The sequence below is a fragment of the Hippoglossus stenolepis genome, chromosome 16, assembly GCF_022539355.2.
Source record: "Hippoglossus stenolepis isolate QCI-W04-F060 chromosome 16, HSTE1.2, whole genome shotgun sequence".
In the NCBI taxonomy this organism is placed as follows: Eukaryota; Metazoa; Chordata; class Actinopteri; order Pleuronectiformes; family Pleuronectidae; genus Hippoglossus; species Hippoglossus stenolepis.
Window position 1 is genome coordinate 22,932,838 of NC_061498.1, and position 15,708 is coordinate 22,948,545.

The window sequence follows — 15,708 nt, forward strand, 5'->3', positions numbered from 1 at the left end:
GACGCGTTCATAACAGCAACAAATCCTCCAGAAGATTCAGGCGAGGGGTGGTGCAACAGGCACAGGCAGGATTTAATGTATAAATTATGCCCAGGTCAAATTCGGAGAATTGGCTACGGAGTCTGAAAATGGCTTAACACTGAGACTGTAACTTCTTGAAACTGGGTAAAAGAAACAGAACAAAAATTGTGAATGGAAATATAGGAAGGTTCAGGATGGATTTGGGCAGTGGCGGCTAGTCAATATGGGGCGCTGGTGTGCAGACCCTCCAACATTCTGATACAAAAAAGCCTATAAACTTTTTTTTAATATAATTTTATTATATAATAATATTTTACTATTTACTTGTATTTGGTTCATTTCTGACTAAACACGTTTACTTCCTGGTGTGGGATGCCAGCTAAATGAGAGTAAATGGGGGTCCTTAATGTTTTGGGAACTACGGGATGTGAGTCTGCTCATTAATTGGTTGTTGCAGTTTTTCCAAGCTCCACTCACTAATATGGTCGACCATCGACGCTTTCTCAGGTACATCCGCCGTTGCCGAGTTACTTCCGCTGCAAGCTGACCGGCAAAGATATGGCGTCTTCAAGTTAAACTTGTAATTTCTTTACAAAAACACCCCAACAAGAAAAAAAGAGGATAAAGGTGCTTCACCAGGCGGCAAGTGATTCAAAGTTGGGTTCAAAGTTGGTACCTCTGTGGCGACACTTTGAAACACTGTATGAATGTGTGTGTATGGGTGAATGTAAAATTGTACTGAAAAGTGCTTTCAGTACAGCTTTAAGAGTGGTCATCAAGACTAGAAAAGCACTATATAAATAGACAATTTACCAATCGAACATTAAAGCTAGCCAGCACTCGTGAGCTAACTTTAGCATCTGTGCGCTGCCTGCATCAGGCTCGGCAGATCTCTTTTTCTCCCGTGTAACAGTGGTGTTTTCTCTAAAACTGCAGTATAGCCTAAAGGAATATAAATGATACATTACTGTGTCTAACTGCTTCACACTGCTTCTTTCTTAAATTTGCAGTCGTTTGATTGTGTTAAGAAACTACGCTGTTGAATGGTAAACACACTACAACTGACATGGATAGACATTACGGTCAGGCATTACAGGGCTCATTGCAGCTCCATAGCTGATCTCTGATTTGCAAGACTAGGAACTGTGGCGCTGTGTCGTGCTCTATCAACACCCATCACTCTTTTGCGATTAGAAAGGCAGTGTCTCAGTAATGAAGTTTTAAAGACGTTTTTATGGTAGCCTTAAATGCACCACCCGCAAATGTAATACTAATGCAGCGAATTTATGGTCCATTTAAGACCCTAATCTAGTGGATTTTAATTGAAGATTGTTTTTTGACTTTTTGAGGAGCCATGGGAACCCTGCACTGTCTAGGGTTGGGTATACTTTTAATTTGATCAATTCCAATTCTTCTTATTGATTCCAGTTCTTATCAAATCAGATTTTCGATTCCAATATGGTAAAAAATTAAATAATAATAATAGTAAATATATATATATATATATATATATATATATATATATATATATATATATATATATATATATATATATATATATATATATGACTATAACTGTATCTAAAGGACAAAACACTTCTGGAGTCTCAGGTGTGAACTTTGTTAGAGCAGAATCCAATACAATTGAAGTTGCCTCTTCAGATGTAATAAATCAAAAAGAAAAAACATAACATGCCTTCGTACTGCTCGTGTGGTGTCATCCAGCCCCGACATTCATATTCGATGCGAACAAGGTCATTTACACCATGTTTTTAGCTAAAAAGTCCACCGGAAGTGGCTAAGCTAGCGGATGTTAGCACGTCCGACGGTCCGTGAATACACCTCGTAGGAAGATATCAGTGGACATTTAGGCTTAAAACATGGTGTAAATGACCTTGTTTCGAGTTGAATACAAATGTCGGGTCTTGCGGACACTTGGATGACACCACACGAGTGGTTTGGATGGACGTTATGTTTTTTCTGTTGTTTTATTACGTCTGAAGAAGGACTCACCATTGACTTTAATTGTATTGGATTCTGCTGCAATAAAGCTTACCCCTTAAACTCCAGAAGTGTTTTGTGGCCTCAAATACTTCACCCACCCCTCCATCGGCATAGTGTTAGATTTAGTAAGTAGAAGTAACATCAGCATAATGTATTTGCCTATGAATGTCTCCAGGTTGACAGGTCAAAGAAAGACAGAGCCAACAGAACAACAACAAACATGGGCAACTAGTAAGTCCTAGTAGATTGACAGCACAAACATCACAACTATTTACATTAACAGTTTACAACTGGAAATTAAACTACATGACCAATTCAGGGTGCTTCCTCATTAAGGTCCAAAACCAGTTGCATGCAGTCTAGTCTAGCCACTCTTGGAACAGTGTGTTCTCAAGGGGATCATCGATTTCACTACCTTGTGAAAACAGGTTTTTAAATTGCCCTCTAACTGATACATCTGCAAATGACAAAAACTGCAGACAAAAAAACAACTCAGCAATGAATAAAAGGACATATCATTATAATGCAGTGGGATGTGTTCTCATATGTAAGTTAAGATAAAGTCCTATTGACACAAACCATAAAGTATCCTCTACCCAAAACAACGAGTTACTTCCCCACCTCTGAAAACTATCTTAAGTGTAGCTAGTATTTTTATTGTAACTAGTATGACAGTGTTTGAATACAACAGTTTAGGGCCGCAACTAAAAACTATTTTGATAATGTGACAATAATCTGTCAATCATTATTTCAATTGATCGATTATTAAATCTGATAAAAAGAGAAAGGCTGCATTTTATCCTTTCCAACAATTTATTCAAAAAGCCACTTGTTTCCTTATACAATGCTCTTTGTATATGTACTTTACATATTTGCGACAGCAATTCCAGTTTCATTTATCTACAATTCAATTCTGACTAGTCATTATTCAAATTAAAGATATCTTTAATTTACCTCAGTTCAAGATACCTTGAATTAAGTTTGAATTCAATTGCAGATATCACAAACTTGAATTATGACTAGTCAGAATTACATTTTAGATATCTAAAACTGGAATAAAAGATAGTAATAATTCAACTGAATTGTAGATATCTATAATTAGAAACCCTACACATTTTCAGTAACCAGGTTACTGCAGTTACCTCAGGTGTAAATTGGTAACGTCACTCACTAACCTACTCAAGAAGACTATGTCCTGAGTTAGTCCCAAGGATCTGTCTCGGGGACGATCTGTCCATGCTTAACGGAACAATACTGGTTAGAATGAAGCCAATCAAGTTCTGGGCCTTTCTTATCTTTCTCTCTCCTCTGAGAGCTACAGAATTATCAATGAGCTTTGTTGTAACCACTAATACTGGACTGTGCCTTATAGTGAATACTACATCTGCTCATCAAAGGATGACTTTTTACCTTAAGAAGCCGTCGTCATTCACAGCAGCAGAAGGTGCAGCAGGCCCTGTCTCAGAGAACACATCTACCAATAAGCTGCCAGCACTGGCTGGAGCAGCACTAATGGGAGCAGCAGAACGAATCCCAAGGAGGTCTGCAGATGGTGACGGGGTTGACTGAAAAATAAAGGAAAGTTGCACTAGGGTCACAAAAAAAAAACAAAAGTGTATTTTTGCTTGAGCTGCCAGTACTAAAGCAAGAGAAAACCAACAATTATGTTTTTTTGTGAATAAAACATACAGAGAGACACTCACAGCATTGGAGGCAGCCATGGCAGTTGTTTCTGGACCCCGGTCACCCCCTCCATTCAACTCCCCACCCTCCCTTTTGCCGTCTTCCAGCTCTGTTACTGACACAGCACCAGGTCCCTTCTTCTTCTTTAGCTTAGCCAGGATTGATGACTCCCTTTCTGGGAAGGGAGGCATCTCCTCCAGGACAGTGGCCTGAGGAACAGAAAGGAAAACCATACTGTAGGTTTGGGCAAAAAGAGTTTTCAGCATCTGACTAAACATTAATATCACCATAAATGGACAACATATTCAGTAGAAAGACTACAAGGCTCTAGATTCTGACCAGAAATGGAAACAATGTATTAATAACTATGCACACCAGTGCTTCCTGCAAACGCTTTTCATTCAGTCATTACTGGGCCTGAGCTGAGTTGAGTTTAGTCTAACACAGTCATCAGTACTAACCAGGACATCAGTGCTGGCAATGGAAGAAAGCTTCAGATACTCGACAGCACGCTGCTGGAGCTCCACATCCGAGTTGCGGATCTGGCTGTCACAGCGGAGCACTTCTTGAATCGTGGCCTTGGTCTCTGGGAAAAGGTTGATAAACTTGATGTAGGCTGAGAGGAGCAGGGCTCGAGTCGGCACGGAGCACAGATGGAACTTTGAGTGAAGAAGGTTGAACTGGACCAAAGGGCTGGATGACAGGACAGAGAAGTTACTGTTTGTCATTTCAAGCATTAACTTAGGGCCTTGCCATTCAAAAACCCAACATACCTGGAACGTGGGTCCCCAGCAATTAGGTTACCAAACTCTCCCAAAATGTAGCCTCCAACTTTCACCATGTTCTCATGGCAAGCAGGGGCCTGCAAGGCCTGGAGGAGACAATGATTATGTAACCCACATTGATGTAGCCCACATTAAAAAAAGAGTAATAAAATAAATAAATGTGAAATTAAATAGATATAAATATGCATTCAAATGTGTAAATAGATAGTCAATTAAAATTCATAAATAGGTGAAACTGAGTTTTTTGATCTGGTGAAACTTTCAAGGAGACACCTCTGTGTGTGGGGAGAGATACACACGCAGGACAAGACAAGATGGCGAGCCAGACCCACGGAATCTGCATGTAACGGCAAGATTCTTCATCCCTTTCACGCCGGACTGAACTTTGGTTGCTAGATTGGTAGGAGTATCGATATCTTTTCCTTTGTTTGAACTGGACTGAATGAGAAATTCATACAGAACTAAATTGGAAACAAACTGATTTGCACTAAACTGAAGTGACATTTTATGCTGTACTTTATGTTCACAATTGTCAACATTGTGTGTATAACCTAAGGTATAGTGGTGTTTCACTTGTGTTTATTTGAAACTGTGATATTATTTTCTCTTTAGGGAGAAGGAAAAAGAGTTGACTCAGGAAAAAATAGATAGTCTATTGACCTAAAATAAGACACCAGACCGGTCTAATATAAACACTGGTCTAATATAAACGTAAAAAAAGAACTAAACTAACATAGGTGAAGATACAAACTGAAAAAAGGGAAAAGAGTGAGCTCCACTCATCTTTTGACACTTCTTTACTGACTTAAAGTATATGTATACATGTTCAGTGCCAGCTATATATTTAAAGTACATGGCCTCTGGCTTGTTTTATGTTTTCACCCCATAGAGAATATTACTTATATTATCTCCATATAGTTCTGTTGCAGTCTCCTCTCATTCGAGTCTTTAGCCCTCCTTAGCTCCCTCTTCAGTTCACTCTGGATTAGTGCTGGGCGATATGACTTCATATGATTATTTATATTTTTTACCTTGAATTACGATTAAAAAAAGATTATTCTTATTCCTCATTGTACCCCTCCATGAAAAACTTCTTGTTCCTGTTCAGCAGGGCTTTAATGTCCCTGTTGATCCAAGGTTTATTGTTGGGGAAGCTCCCTTTTCATTTCATAAATAATGTGATATATTTTTGGCTTGCTTCTGAGCTGCATCTTGGTGAATTACTGGATCTCTCAGATTAAAGTTGGTGTTAATTTTTACCTAAAAAAAAATAGAACCAAAAGGATAAAAATAATACAAAATTAGGGCTGCACAATATTAGGAAAACATGCGATAACGTTGTTGAATATCGTCATGATGATATGACTTGCGATAAATAAAAAAACAGTCCCTGGCTACGGACGGCTCCACATCCGGGAGAAGGCTCACAGCCCAGCCGCAGCGCCTCCAAGTCGGGATCAGACATCCAGGGGGCCATACACAGCACATTTTTTTACAGTCTTTCAGGGCTCTGTCAGTAATTTACTGCTCCTCTGTGTCTCTATCATTCGCGCACCCCGCCACCTTATACATGTGCCCGATCACACTGTTAGTTTGTGAGTATGTGTGTGTGAGAAATTAAAAGAGTAATTTACTGCTCCTCTGTGTCTCTATCATTCGAGAGAGAGAGAGAGAGAGAGAGATCACAGTAGAATTTTGTCGGAGGAGGCGGAGCGAGATTTGACGGAGCCCCACGGCTCTTTCAAATTTTGTTTTCTCTCTATTCTCTTCTTATTATCTTCTTCCGACAATGATTCACTGACGGAAAAACGCATCAGTGATCTGAATGTCTTTCATTTATTCATCTAAAGCAGCCAAATATATTGACATGCAGAGCGTGAATGCGTGAATGCGTGGCGCATGGATCATCATTATTGATAACACTCGATAACGTGAGCTCGCACATCGTTAAAACAACAATTACGATATTATCGTAGACGATATATATCGCACACCCCTAGAGTCGGGTATGTTGGATTGGTCTGCATTAAGCTGTGGTTTATCAATACCGTTGAGGAGGGAGTTGATATTTTCTGTACTTGGGTTCTTTTCTGAATTTCGTTTAATTTGCCAGGTACTTGCAAGATTTATTGCTATGGTGGAAAGTTGTTGTCTTTGTCTGTGAATCAGGAATTGTGTTTGTTTATTCATAGTTGGTTGAGATTTCTATTTCCTCAGGTCATTCTGAGTTTTTCTGTTGGGTTACTTGCGTTGATGTTTTCTAATTGTTAGATTTTTTGTTCCAGTTCGGTTTCTTTTATGGACATAGAATGAACAAGATATTTGTAGATGACTCCAGGGAATCATGGACCAATCCCATGGATATTCCATGTCACAAAATTCAGTGATAACATAACATTTTATTATACAAAAGTATGCATTAGTGTTGGTGTATGTGCGCAAGTGTGTGTGTGTTTGGTAGTATGTAGCTGCGGAGTACATGGAACAGGGATATACAAGCACAGAGATACAAATGGGAAGGGAACAAATTGCACAAAATGAGACAAAACATAGAAAGAGAGATAGAAAAAACTAAAAACAGACAATAAACAAAGAAAGAAGAAACCAAGCACTGTGTAAAAATGTCCCTTGGGTATTGGTCGAAAGTGTACAACAGGCCTGTTCAACTAGCGGTCCACAGGCCATATAGGGCCCTTTTGAACTTTTCTATGGCCCACAAGACTGCCTGGAAATCAGGCATTACATGTGTAATTTGATAAAACTAAGGTATATCTCTGAGCAGTCTGTGCAAAGATACTATTTGCCTGAAGTCACTGCAAATTACCAACTCATTCACACATTCACTCATCTCACATTCAGTGAAAATAGTTTGCATTGACATCTAATCAAATATCTAATTAAATGCAAATTTATCAGAAACATTACAAGTAAATATACATTACTTTGAAAAGCAATGGTAAATGCTCTGTATTTATATAGCGTGTTGATGTCCACTCAAAAATGTGTGAAGGTAAATGTTGGAGTGAGAGCCTCCAGACTTTCTGTTGACTTTCTCTGGCCAGTTCCCTGGTAAAAAGTGTCCGGAGTAGCTGATTTAAGAAAACAGCAGGATATCTTCAACAGCATTTACCACAGTGTTGTTGATGATATTTCTAACACGTGACAAACACAAAAAAAAACTAAAAGAGAACAATATCTCTTTGTTATTGTTAAAACGGTGCCGTAAACGTAGAAGACACTGACGAAGACGTCAAGACAGATTTTGGTGATAAGGGCCGACGTGCTTTAAACAAAACACATGATACTCGCACTGGAATTCACACGTTACATCCTGCCTCTGTCTGCTACACCTCCCCTCGACAGAACGCTCCAGAGATTGTGCTGTCGTAAACTCGTCTGAGCAGAAAATCTCCTGCTGCGTTGTGTATGTGTGAAAGGCAAAGACGAACCGAATTCTGCAGATATCCTCTGGAGGTCATGTCTGAAAACAGTTTAAGTCCTAGTCAGCCATTCTCTCTCACACTCACAATCACACCTACACATTCATACAGCACTTCCATCTCTTGCCCAAGGACACTTTTGCATCTGGACAGGATGAGCCAGGAACCAGGCTACCTATCTAGTGTGTACATCCAGCTCTAACATCATCTTTGTTACATTTTAAGATTTTATAAAGCAATACCTCAAAGACCGTTTTGGCTGCGTAGCCCTGCACATCATCTCGGTTGATGACGATCTGAATGACGCGATACCACACCTCTTCACTCACGTAGTCACCAGCAATGCGAATGAGATTGAGAATGGTATCCACATACCAGGAGTAATCCACAGCATACTTCTCTGCAAGTATGGCCACTTTCAGCACCTGAAAGAGTAAGGCACAGCTTAATCAGATAATATGAATTTTTTGAAAATTGTCAAAAATAAATCAATGATTAATTTTGGACACTATCGAGTGCACGTGTTCATTTGAGTATGTAAATAAAAATACATTTTCTGAAGAATGATTTGATGTTGATGAATCACCTGACATTAAGACACTGACATTTAGAGATATCTCTAAAAAAATACATATTTTGTACAAAATCTCTCACACCTACCATCTCTTCTCTGATGGAGTAGTCTGCTGTCTCAAGGTAGCTGAGCATCTCGGCTACAATCTGCTTGGCGTTACTGCGATCACACATGGCATACAGCAGATCAGCTGCCCTCTGTCGAACGCTCACATCCCTCTCAGTCTACAGAGACAAACAACACAAAACGAAAAAGACGAGAATGACCTACAGACAATTGGATAACATTGTGTGGAGTGTGGACTGACAAATATACCACATTTAAAAGATAGAGTATGTTTTTGTGAAGTCGACATAAGTAAGATGACTGGTTCATAGATCTTGGTAAGATTAGTACAAGTCTGTTATCAAAATATTGCTCAGACATGCTTAGTGACTGTATTTAGTTATTAGTGCAAGGCACCACCTTGAGGGCATTGATGACGGTTTCGATGTGTGTTTTGACAGCTTCATGGGAAAACTCAGAGCTGGCCAGAGTACACATGCTCTCCAGAGCCAGGTAGCGCAGGTTGGTCTCTCTGTGCTGCAGGAACTGGCCCAGTTGGTTACAGGCTCGCACCAACAGATTTGGTTCACTGTCAAAGAGAGACCAAAACTTAATTAACAGCTGTTCAGGTCAAACTCAGATTGGGAAAAAGCTCATCAGTAGATCACTTTATTACTTAGTAAGACTCTAAGACTCATTAAACAAGACAAAAAAAGTATTTAAAGACAGATGTATAAATAACTAGAAAATGAATTAATATGGTGTCCATGTTGGTCATACTTAACAATATCCTACAATAAACTTTATTAATCTAAGTGTGAACATGCATTTGGGTTAAAGCCACCTCAATACCATCTACATTAAAGGTTCAGTGTGTAGAATTTAGTGACATCTAGTGGTAAAGTTGCTTGTTGCAGCTGAATACCCCTCACCTTACCCTCCCTTTAGAAACATGAAAGAGAACCTGTGGTAGCCTTTAGTTGTCATAAAAACTCTAAAAGGTGTTTAGTTTTTCCAGTCTGGGCTACTGTAAAAAACATGGCAGCCTCCGTAGAAAGGACCCGCTCCTGATGTAAATATAAAGTATTGAAATACAAAGGGTCCATTCTAGGCTAAAGAAAACAACATTTCGTACAATTTAGATGATTAGACACAAGTGAAAAACATCACAAGAATTATTTTATATTCAATTTCTGACAATAGATCCCTTTCATCAAAATTTTACACACTGGACCTTTAAAATAACCGTGTCTATTTTCCTCTTAAATTGGAAATTTCTTACATCAGTCCTCCATGTAGCCAATCAGAACATTTAGGGTTTTTAAATATAATAGTAACAATAGTGATAAAAATAGCAGTAATCATACCTTAATTAATTTCAAGCTCCAGATATTACACTGCTGATTTAATGGCTGAAATACTATGACTATGTGTAAGCCACTTTACTGTGTATATTTTGTTGAAGTGCAGAGTCATGTTGTTGATCAGAATGCTCACCTGTCATAGTGGATGATAAGTGAGATAGCTTCAAACAAGATTGCATTCTTGGCATTGGAGTGCTGGACTTTTTTGGATTTGGGTGGCTCCTGGGCCTTGTTAAGGATAGTCTCCAGGCACTCTACTAGACGACCCTTGACAGCACCATCTTCTGGTGGAGGGTAGCACTGCAGCAGTCGCAGCAACTTGCAGGAGAGCCATGGTGCTGGCACAAAGTAGTAAGTGTAATCCTGCAGGTCAGTGGAGGCTGAAGACACAATCTAGAAAACCAACAGAAACTTTCTTTATATGTACTATAATAGTTATATACTATAATTTTCTCAGTAAACTGCTGCTTACTATATACAGCAAGCCCAGAAATGACCATTATCTATTACCATGCAAGGTATCAGCTTTCAAATGTTATATAACTTAAAAGTGAAATGTTCCAAAATGCTCAAGGCTCGGGAGATAGGCCGGGTTCTCCATTTATTACAGGTTGGTGGTTTAATCCCAAGAATGTGTGTGTTAAAGAAACACTGCAAGAATATCTATGTAATGAGTGATTCTGAATTGTAACGTAAAGGTGCTTTGAGAGGTCATTAAGATAAAAACTAGAAATACCGCACTGCAGTTGTATGCCTCCATCAACCCAGGGTTTTTTCTGCATAAACAATTGCGAGGCGGCCACGTTGAAATACAAATGCTGTTCAAATACTTTATATTTATTAAAGGGGACATAGCATGCAAATTCCACTTTGTTAGTGCTTCTACAGGTTAATGTGGGTATCTGGCATGTCTACCAACCCAAAAACTCTGGGGAAAAAACACTCGCGCGTTTTGTTATGGTTCCTCTAAGTCAGAAACGTCATGCTTGAGCGACTCGATTGAGCTTCCTGGGTTTTGTGTCGTAACAAGGCACTGGAAGTCTCCCTACATGGTCTTGGCCCACCCCCCACCTCATCCCCCCGTCCCCCACACTCATTACGGGTTTACACCGGAGGCAGCGAGGCTGCGAGGCAGCGCAGCGCTCCTGCCGCGCAGCCGCCTGGCTGTTCACACGGGACGAGCATTTCTCCGCTGGTCAGCCCGCGATTCACTCACATGTGGCATTTGTCTGGATCGTTGGGACTGGGAGGCTGCAGCAGCTGCTCGGGCGCGACCGCTCGCTCTCCCGTGCGTGAGCTGGAATTTGTGTCAGCGCCACACAGCCAGCAGTGTGGAAGCCTTCCGCAGTGTTCAGCGCTACTGTACGCCGGGTTACAGTAGTTATGCCGGGTTAACACTGGACGCGGAAGCGCCGCTGCGAGGCAGCGCAGCGCCGTTCTCCAGCATGCAGCCGCCTGGCTGTTCACACGGGACGAGCATTTCTCCGCTGGTCAGCCCCATAGACTGTATATATAAGGTCAGCCCGCGATTCTGCTTTCTCCGCTTGTTGTTGTACCCGTTGAATGTCGGGGTTCGGGGGTAAATGATGGTCTTCCTAGCCCCCCCACCCCTCTCTTTCTCTCTCTGTCTGTCTGCTTGTGTGCTTGTAGTGGATGGGCAGAGGGGGACATTTAATTATGTGATTGGGAAAATTAAAACTCCAGGACAACAGAAGGGGAATACAAAGTATGGGATGCATATTTGATAATTTATATCATATAAAATATGTAATTTATATCGTTTAAAATCATGGGGGGAGAGGGGAGCTGGCTCATTAGCATTTAAAGGAACAGGCACTCAAAACAGGTCACTCTGTGGAGGGCTGTTTTATACAAGGTAAAAAGGAGCTGTTTTAAATGATCCTATTGGTATTTTGACCAAAGTATGTTACAGACATTTCATTAAGACCCCAAGGAACCATATCAACTTGTGGTAAAATGGGCATACAATGTCCCCTTTAAGTAATCAGCTTAGAGTGTTAATTTTGGGTCTTTTTGTAGGTGTTTTTTTCAGTTTTTACCGGCAATGTCAGTACTTTACTGTTCCTCTCTTGGTCTCTATCATTCTCTGTCATCTCCTCCGGGTCTTCATACATTATCTAAGTTGACAAGTTCTGTTGTTTTTATCCAGTCTGACATTAGAAATGTGTCTGATGACACTGTTTGTGTGACTGCGTGCGTGCTTGTCAGCGAAAGACAGCAAGCAGAGTCAGGAATGAATTAATGCACGCAGCTATGAAGAAAGGTTTTACTCATTTAAGAAAAATATTGATTATTGTGGGGTTTTTTAAATCACTGTTTAAACTGTAGCGTGTCAGAGACATCAGCTGAGTCGTTGAGTATGCGTGTGTGTGTCTCTTTGTGTGTGTCTGCCAGTCAGCGCAAGACAGGGGGAGAGAGCTAGCGAGAGACAGACAGAGAAAGTGAGTGCGTGTGTGTTTTTGAGTGCGCAATGTGAAATCACCCTTATCTTAAAATCCACCATTACCTTTCCCTCAAGTTCTGGGACTAGACACACACAGCCACACAATTCAGTTATAGAAATCAACCGATTACCTTGTTTAATTTGGCCCAGACAAACATGATCACTGTAAATGATTTCCACTTTATAAGAAAAACTGTTATATGTTGATAATTTAGTTTGTTGTGTTTTAATGAATACACTGTGAAATGACTGTACTTGTTTGTTCATTAAATACATTTTTAAGTGACATAATTGACATTTTCTTACTGACAGTACCACCCCTGCATAATCTTCGGCCAGGAAAAACCCTGCAACCAGTGCAGTTTCTTTCTACATATTTCTACTTTTTTCTTTCCTGATCACCGTGACCTTTGACCACTGAAATCAAGTCAGTTCATCTTTGAGTCCAAGTGACAAATCATCAAAACTAGAGAAATTCCCTCAACCAATCTTGAGATATCACATTCAAGAGGTCAAAGACATGTTTTTTGAGGCCATGTGACCTTGAACTTTGGCCACCAAATTCAAATCATGTCATCTATGAGTCTAATTAATTATTATATAGCGCTTTTCTAGTCCTGATGACCACTCAAAGTGTTTTACAGTACAGTTTTACATTCACCTATTCACAGACATATTCATACAGTGCATCTATGTGCAACACTCTCTATGAGAAGGGGCAATTTGTAGTTCAGTATCTTGCCCAAGTACACTTTGGCATGCAGACTCGGGAGGACTGGGATCTGTGGGAGGGATCCCTCTCCCCCAAGATGCAGACAACTCTACTTCACCCTCAAAGTGATGGACTGGTGGAGAGATTTCATCAATCATCGATCTTGCTGATGTTCTCCCTTACACTTGACATCTATTGCACTTCTGTCCGTCCTGGGAGAGGGATCCCTCACATGTGGCTCTCTCTGAGGTTTCTACCTTCTTTTTACCCTGTTAAAAGGGTTTTTTAGTAGTTTTTCCTTACTCTTGTTGAGGGTTAAGGGCAGAGGATGTCACACCTTGTTAAAGCCCTATGAGACAAATTGTGATTTGTGAATATGGGCTATACAAATAAAATTTGATTGATTGACCTTCTGGTTAGAGGACGACTGCTCTAATTCCTGAGCCACAGTTGCCCGTGACCTAGACCTTTGACCTCCAGACACAAGTGAATGTTTCTACCAAATTTGAAGAAATTTCCTTCAAGCTGATCTTAAAGATATTATGTTTAAGAAAAACAAACATACTTTTTTGGTTATTTTTGTGCTTTAGAATGTAACCGCTGTGAAACAATCAAATAATTACATTTTGTATTTTTACTTCACTGCTTTTTGTTCACTATCTGCACTCGCTCTCTTCACTCAGCTTAAAGCTCTCTCTCCTCTCTCTCTCTCTCTCTCTCCGAGTCAGGGAAGTGACAACTGTGTGAGCATTTAACATTGAAGTCTTAAAAAAAACTGCGGTATAAACCTACAGCTGTTTACGATCCACCAGTAAACTCGGGGAAGAAGAAGAGCTCCAATATGTTTTATCTTCAGGTTCATACCACAGTGATGTTGTGCTGCTCTTCCATGTGAAATCAGCTTAAAACAATTTATAGCTAACGGCCTTTATAACGGATTTTATATTAAGTGTAATTATTAAATTATTATCTTAATAGAGCCTTAATTAATGTGATTAGAAACACCTGTGTTAATCTACCATTTCAAAATAGCTGCTGTGAAAATGGTGCATTAATGCATGAATGAACATTTGGGGGGGACTGGCCATTTCTCCCTTAAAATAGGTCGCAAAGAAAGGGTTCTCATATCGTTCAATGATTCTTTTCTAGCTCCCACTGAATTCCAATATTACATTTGGTGTTAGCTTGTAATTTCATCAAGATTTCCTGAAAGTTTGGTCTGTGGTTTTTGCTGATACTAGGGGTGCAAATAAAAATATTTTGACAATCGATTCATCTGTCATTTAATTTTTTTAATTAATCAATTCTTAATCAGATACAAAAACAAAAGTTAAATTTTTTTCTTTCAAGCTGTTTATTCGTGAAGCAACTTCCTTGTCTTCTTTTACAATGCTCTTTCTATGCGTTACAGATATCTGCAACTTAATTACATTCAATAGATTAATATATCTTTAATATGCCTCAATTCAAGATCATTCAATATTGAACTGGTCAGAATTAAATTGTAGATATATGAAAGTAATAATTCAACTGAGCTGTAGATATCTATAATGACAAAACCCACACACAAATAACAAAAGTAGTTTGAATCTTACCAGTGAAAATGTAATTACAGATGTTGAAAATTAGACTTTCAAGTAGTCAAAACAGAATCAAAGATAAAGTGTGAGTGTTTATGAAAGTACGACTATAATCTAAATTACGTTGTTGATATCAATAAAGTTAATTCTGGATAATCAAATTTGGTTAACTAATGTTAAAACAGCTTGACCTGCTGAATGTACCTCTCTGTGACAGGGTGTCTGTCTGTGTCACTCACAGCAGACAAGCTGCTCTTGGCTAAATTAATGTCTGTCAATACACAAAACCTGGACACTTCGGCATGCAGACTAGGGAAGACTAGGATCGAACCACTACCCTTCTAGTTAAAGGACGACCATTCTAACCCCTGAGCCACAGCCGCCTAGACCTTTGACCTCCAGACACAAGTGAATGTTTCTACTGAATTTAAGAAATTTCCTTCAATCTGATCTTAAGAAATTATGTTCAAGAAAAAAAAATTATGTTTTGTATCTTTTTTTCACTGTTTTGTTTTCACTATCGGCACTCGTTCTCTTCATTTAGTCTATAGGTGTCTCGACCACTGCAGTTTTCTCTCTCCTCGTCGAGCCAGGGAAACAACAGTTGTCATAGATGTGGGGACATTTCACATTAAAGCTTTCAAAGAAAACCTGTGCAAAGCTGATTTTACATGGTACAACAGCACAACATCATGTGGTATGACCAGTCAGTAAACCGAGAGAAGACGACTCTAACATGCTTTCTCTTCAGGGGAATACCTAAGTTATGTTGTGCCATGTGAGATCAGCTTTGCACATTTTGCAGCTTACGGTCTTCCCACACTTTTGAAGACTTGGGTCGTACACTTGTCTCCACTGTATCGTTAGCAGTGTTTGCCTCCACCATTTTTCAAATGTTTACTCCAGAGAGGTGACACCATAGTCACATGAGATACACAAGGCACAGCATTGGCTGGTTTACCACCCCCACCTCAGGAATGTGTGTTGTGCATTAAACAGACACTAATTGTAACTCGATAATGAAATTAGATGTTAA

At 39.6% G+C, this 15,708-nt stretch overlaps 2 protein-coding genes across 6 annotated transcripts in view; one reads left to right on the forward strand and one right to left on the reverse strand.

The window, feature by feature from the left end:
- The window catches only part of LOC118123436 (methyltransferase-like protein 22), a 640,601-nt gene that overhangs the window by 310,304 nt on the left and 314,589 nt on the right, over positions 1–15,708 (forward strand). The window lies entirely within an intron of this gene.
- ap2a1 (adaptor related protein complex 2 subunit alpha 1) overlaps positions 1–15,708 on the reverse strand; it is a 79,388-nt gene that overhangs the window by 37,094 nt on the left and 26,586 nt on the right. For all 4 annotated transcript variants that reach the window (XM_035181423.2, XM_035181422.2, XM_047343797.1 and 1 more), the window contains exons 6-13: positions 10,050–10,309; positions 8,973–9,141; positions 8,594–8,731; positions 8,176–8,358; positions 4,482–4,579; positions 4,170–4,401; positions 3,729–3,917; positions 3,436–3,590 (exon numbers count right to left, since the gene is read on the reverse strand). In XM_035181423.2, coding sequence (XP_035037314.1) covers positions 3,436–3,590; positions 3,729–3,917; positions 4,170–4,401; positions 4,482–4,579; positions 8,176–8,358; positions 8,594–8,731; positions 8,973–9,141; positions 10,050–10,309 — 1,424 coding nt within the window. The remainder of the gene's footprint in view (positions 1–3,435; positions 3,591–3,728; positions 3,918–4,169; positions 4,402–4,481; positions 4,580–8,175; positions 8,359–8,593; positions 8,732–8,972; positions 9,142–10,049; positions 10,310–15,708) is intronic.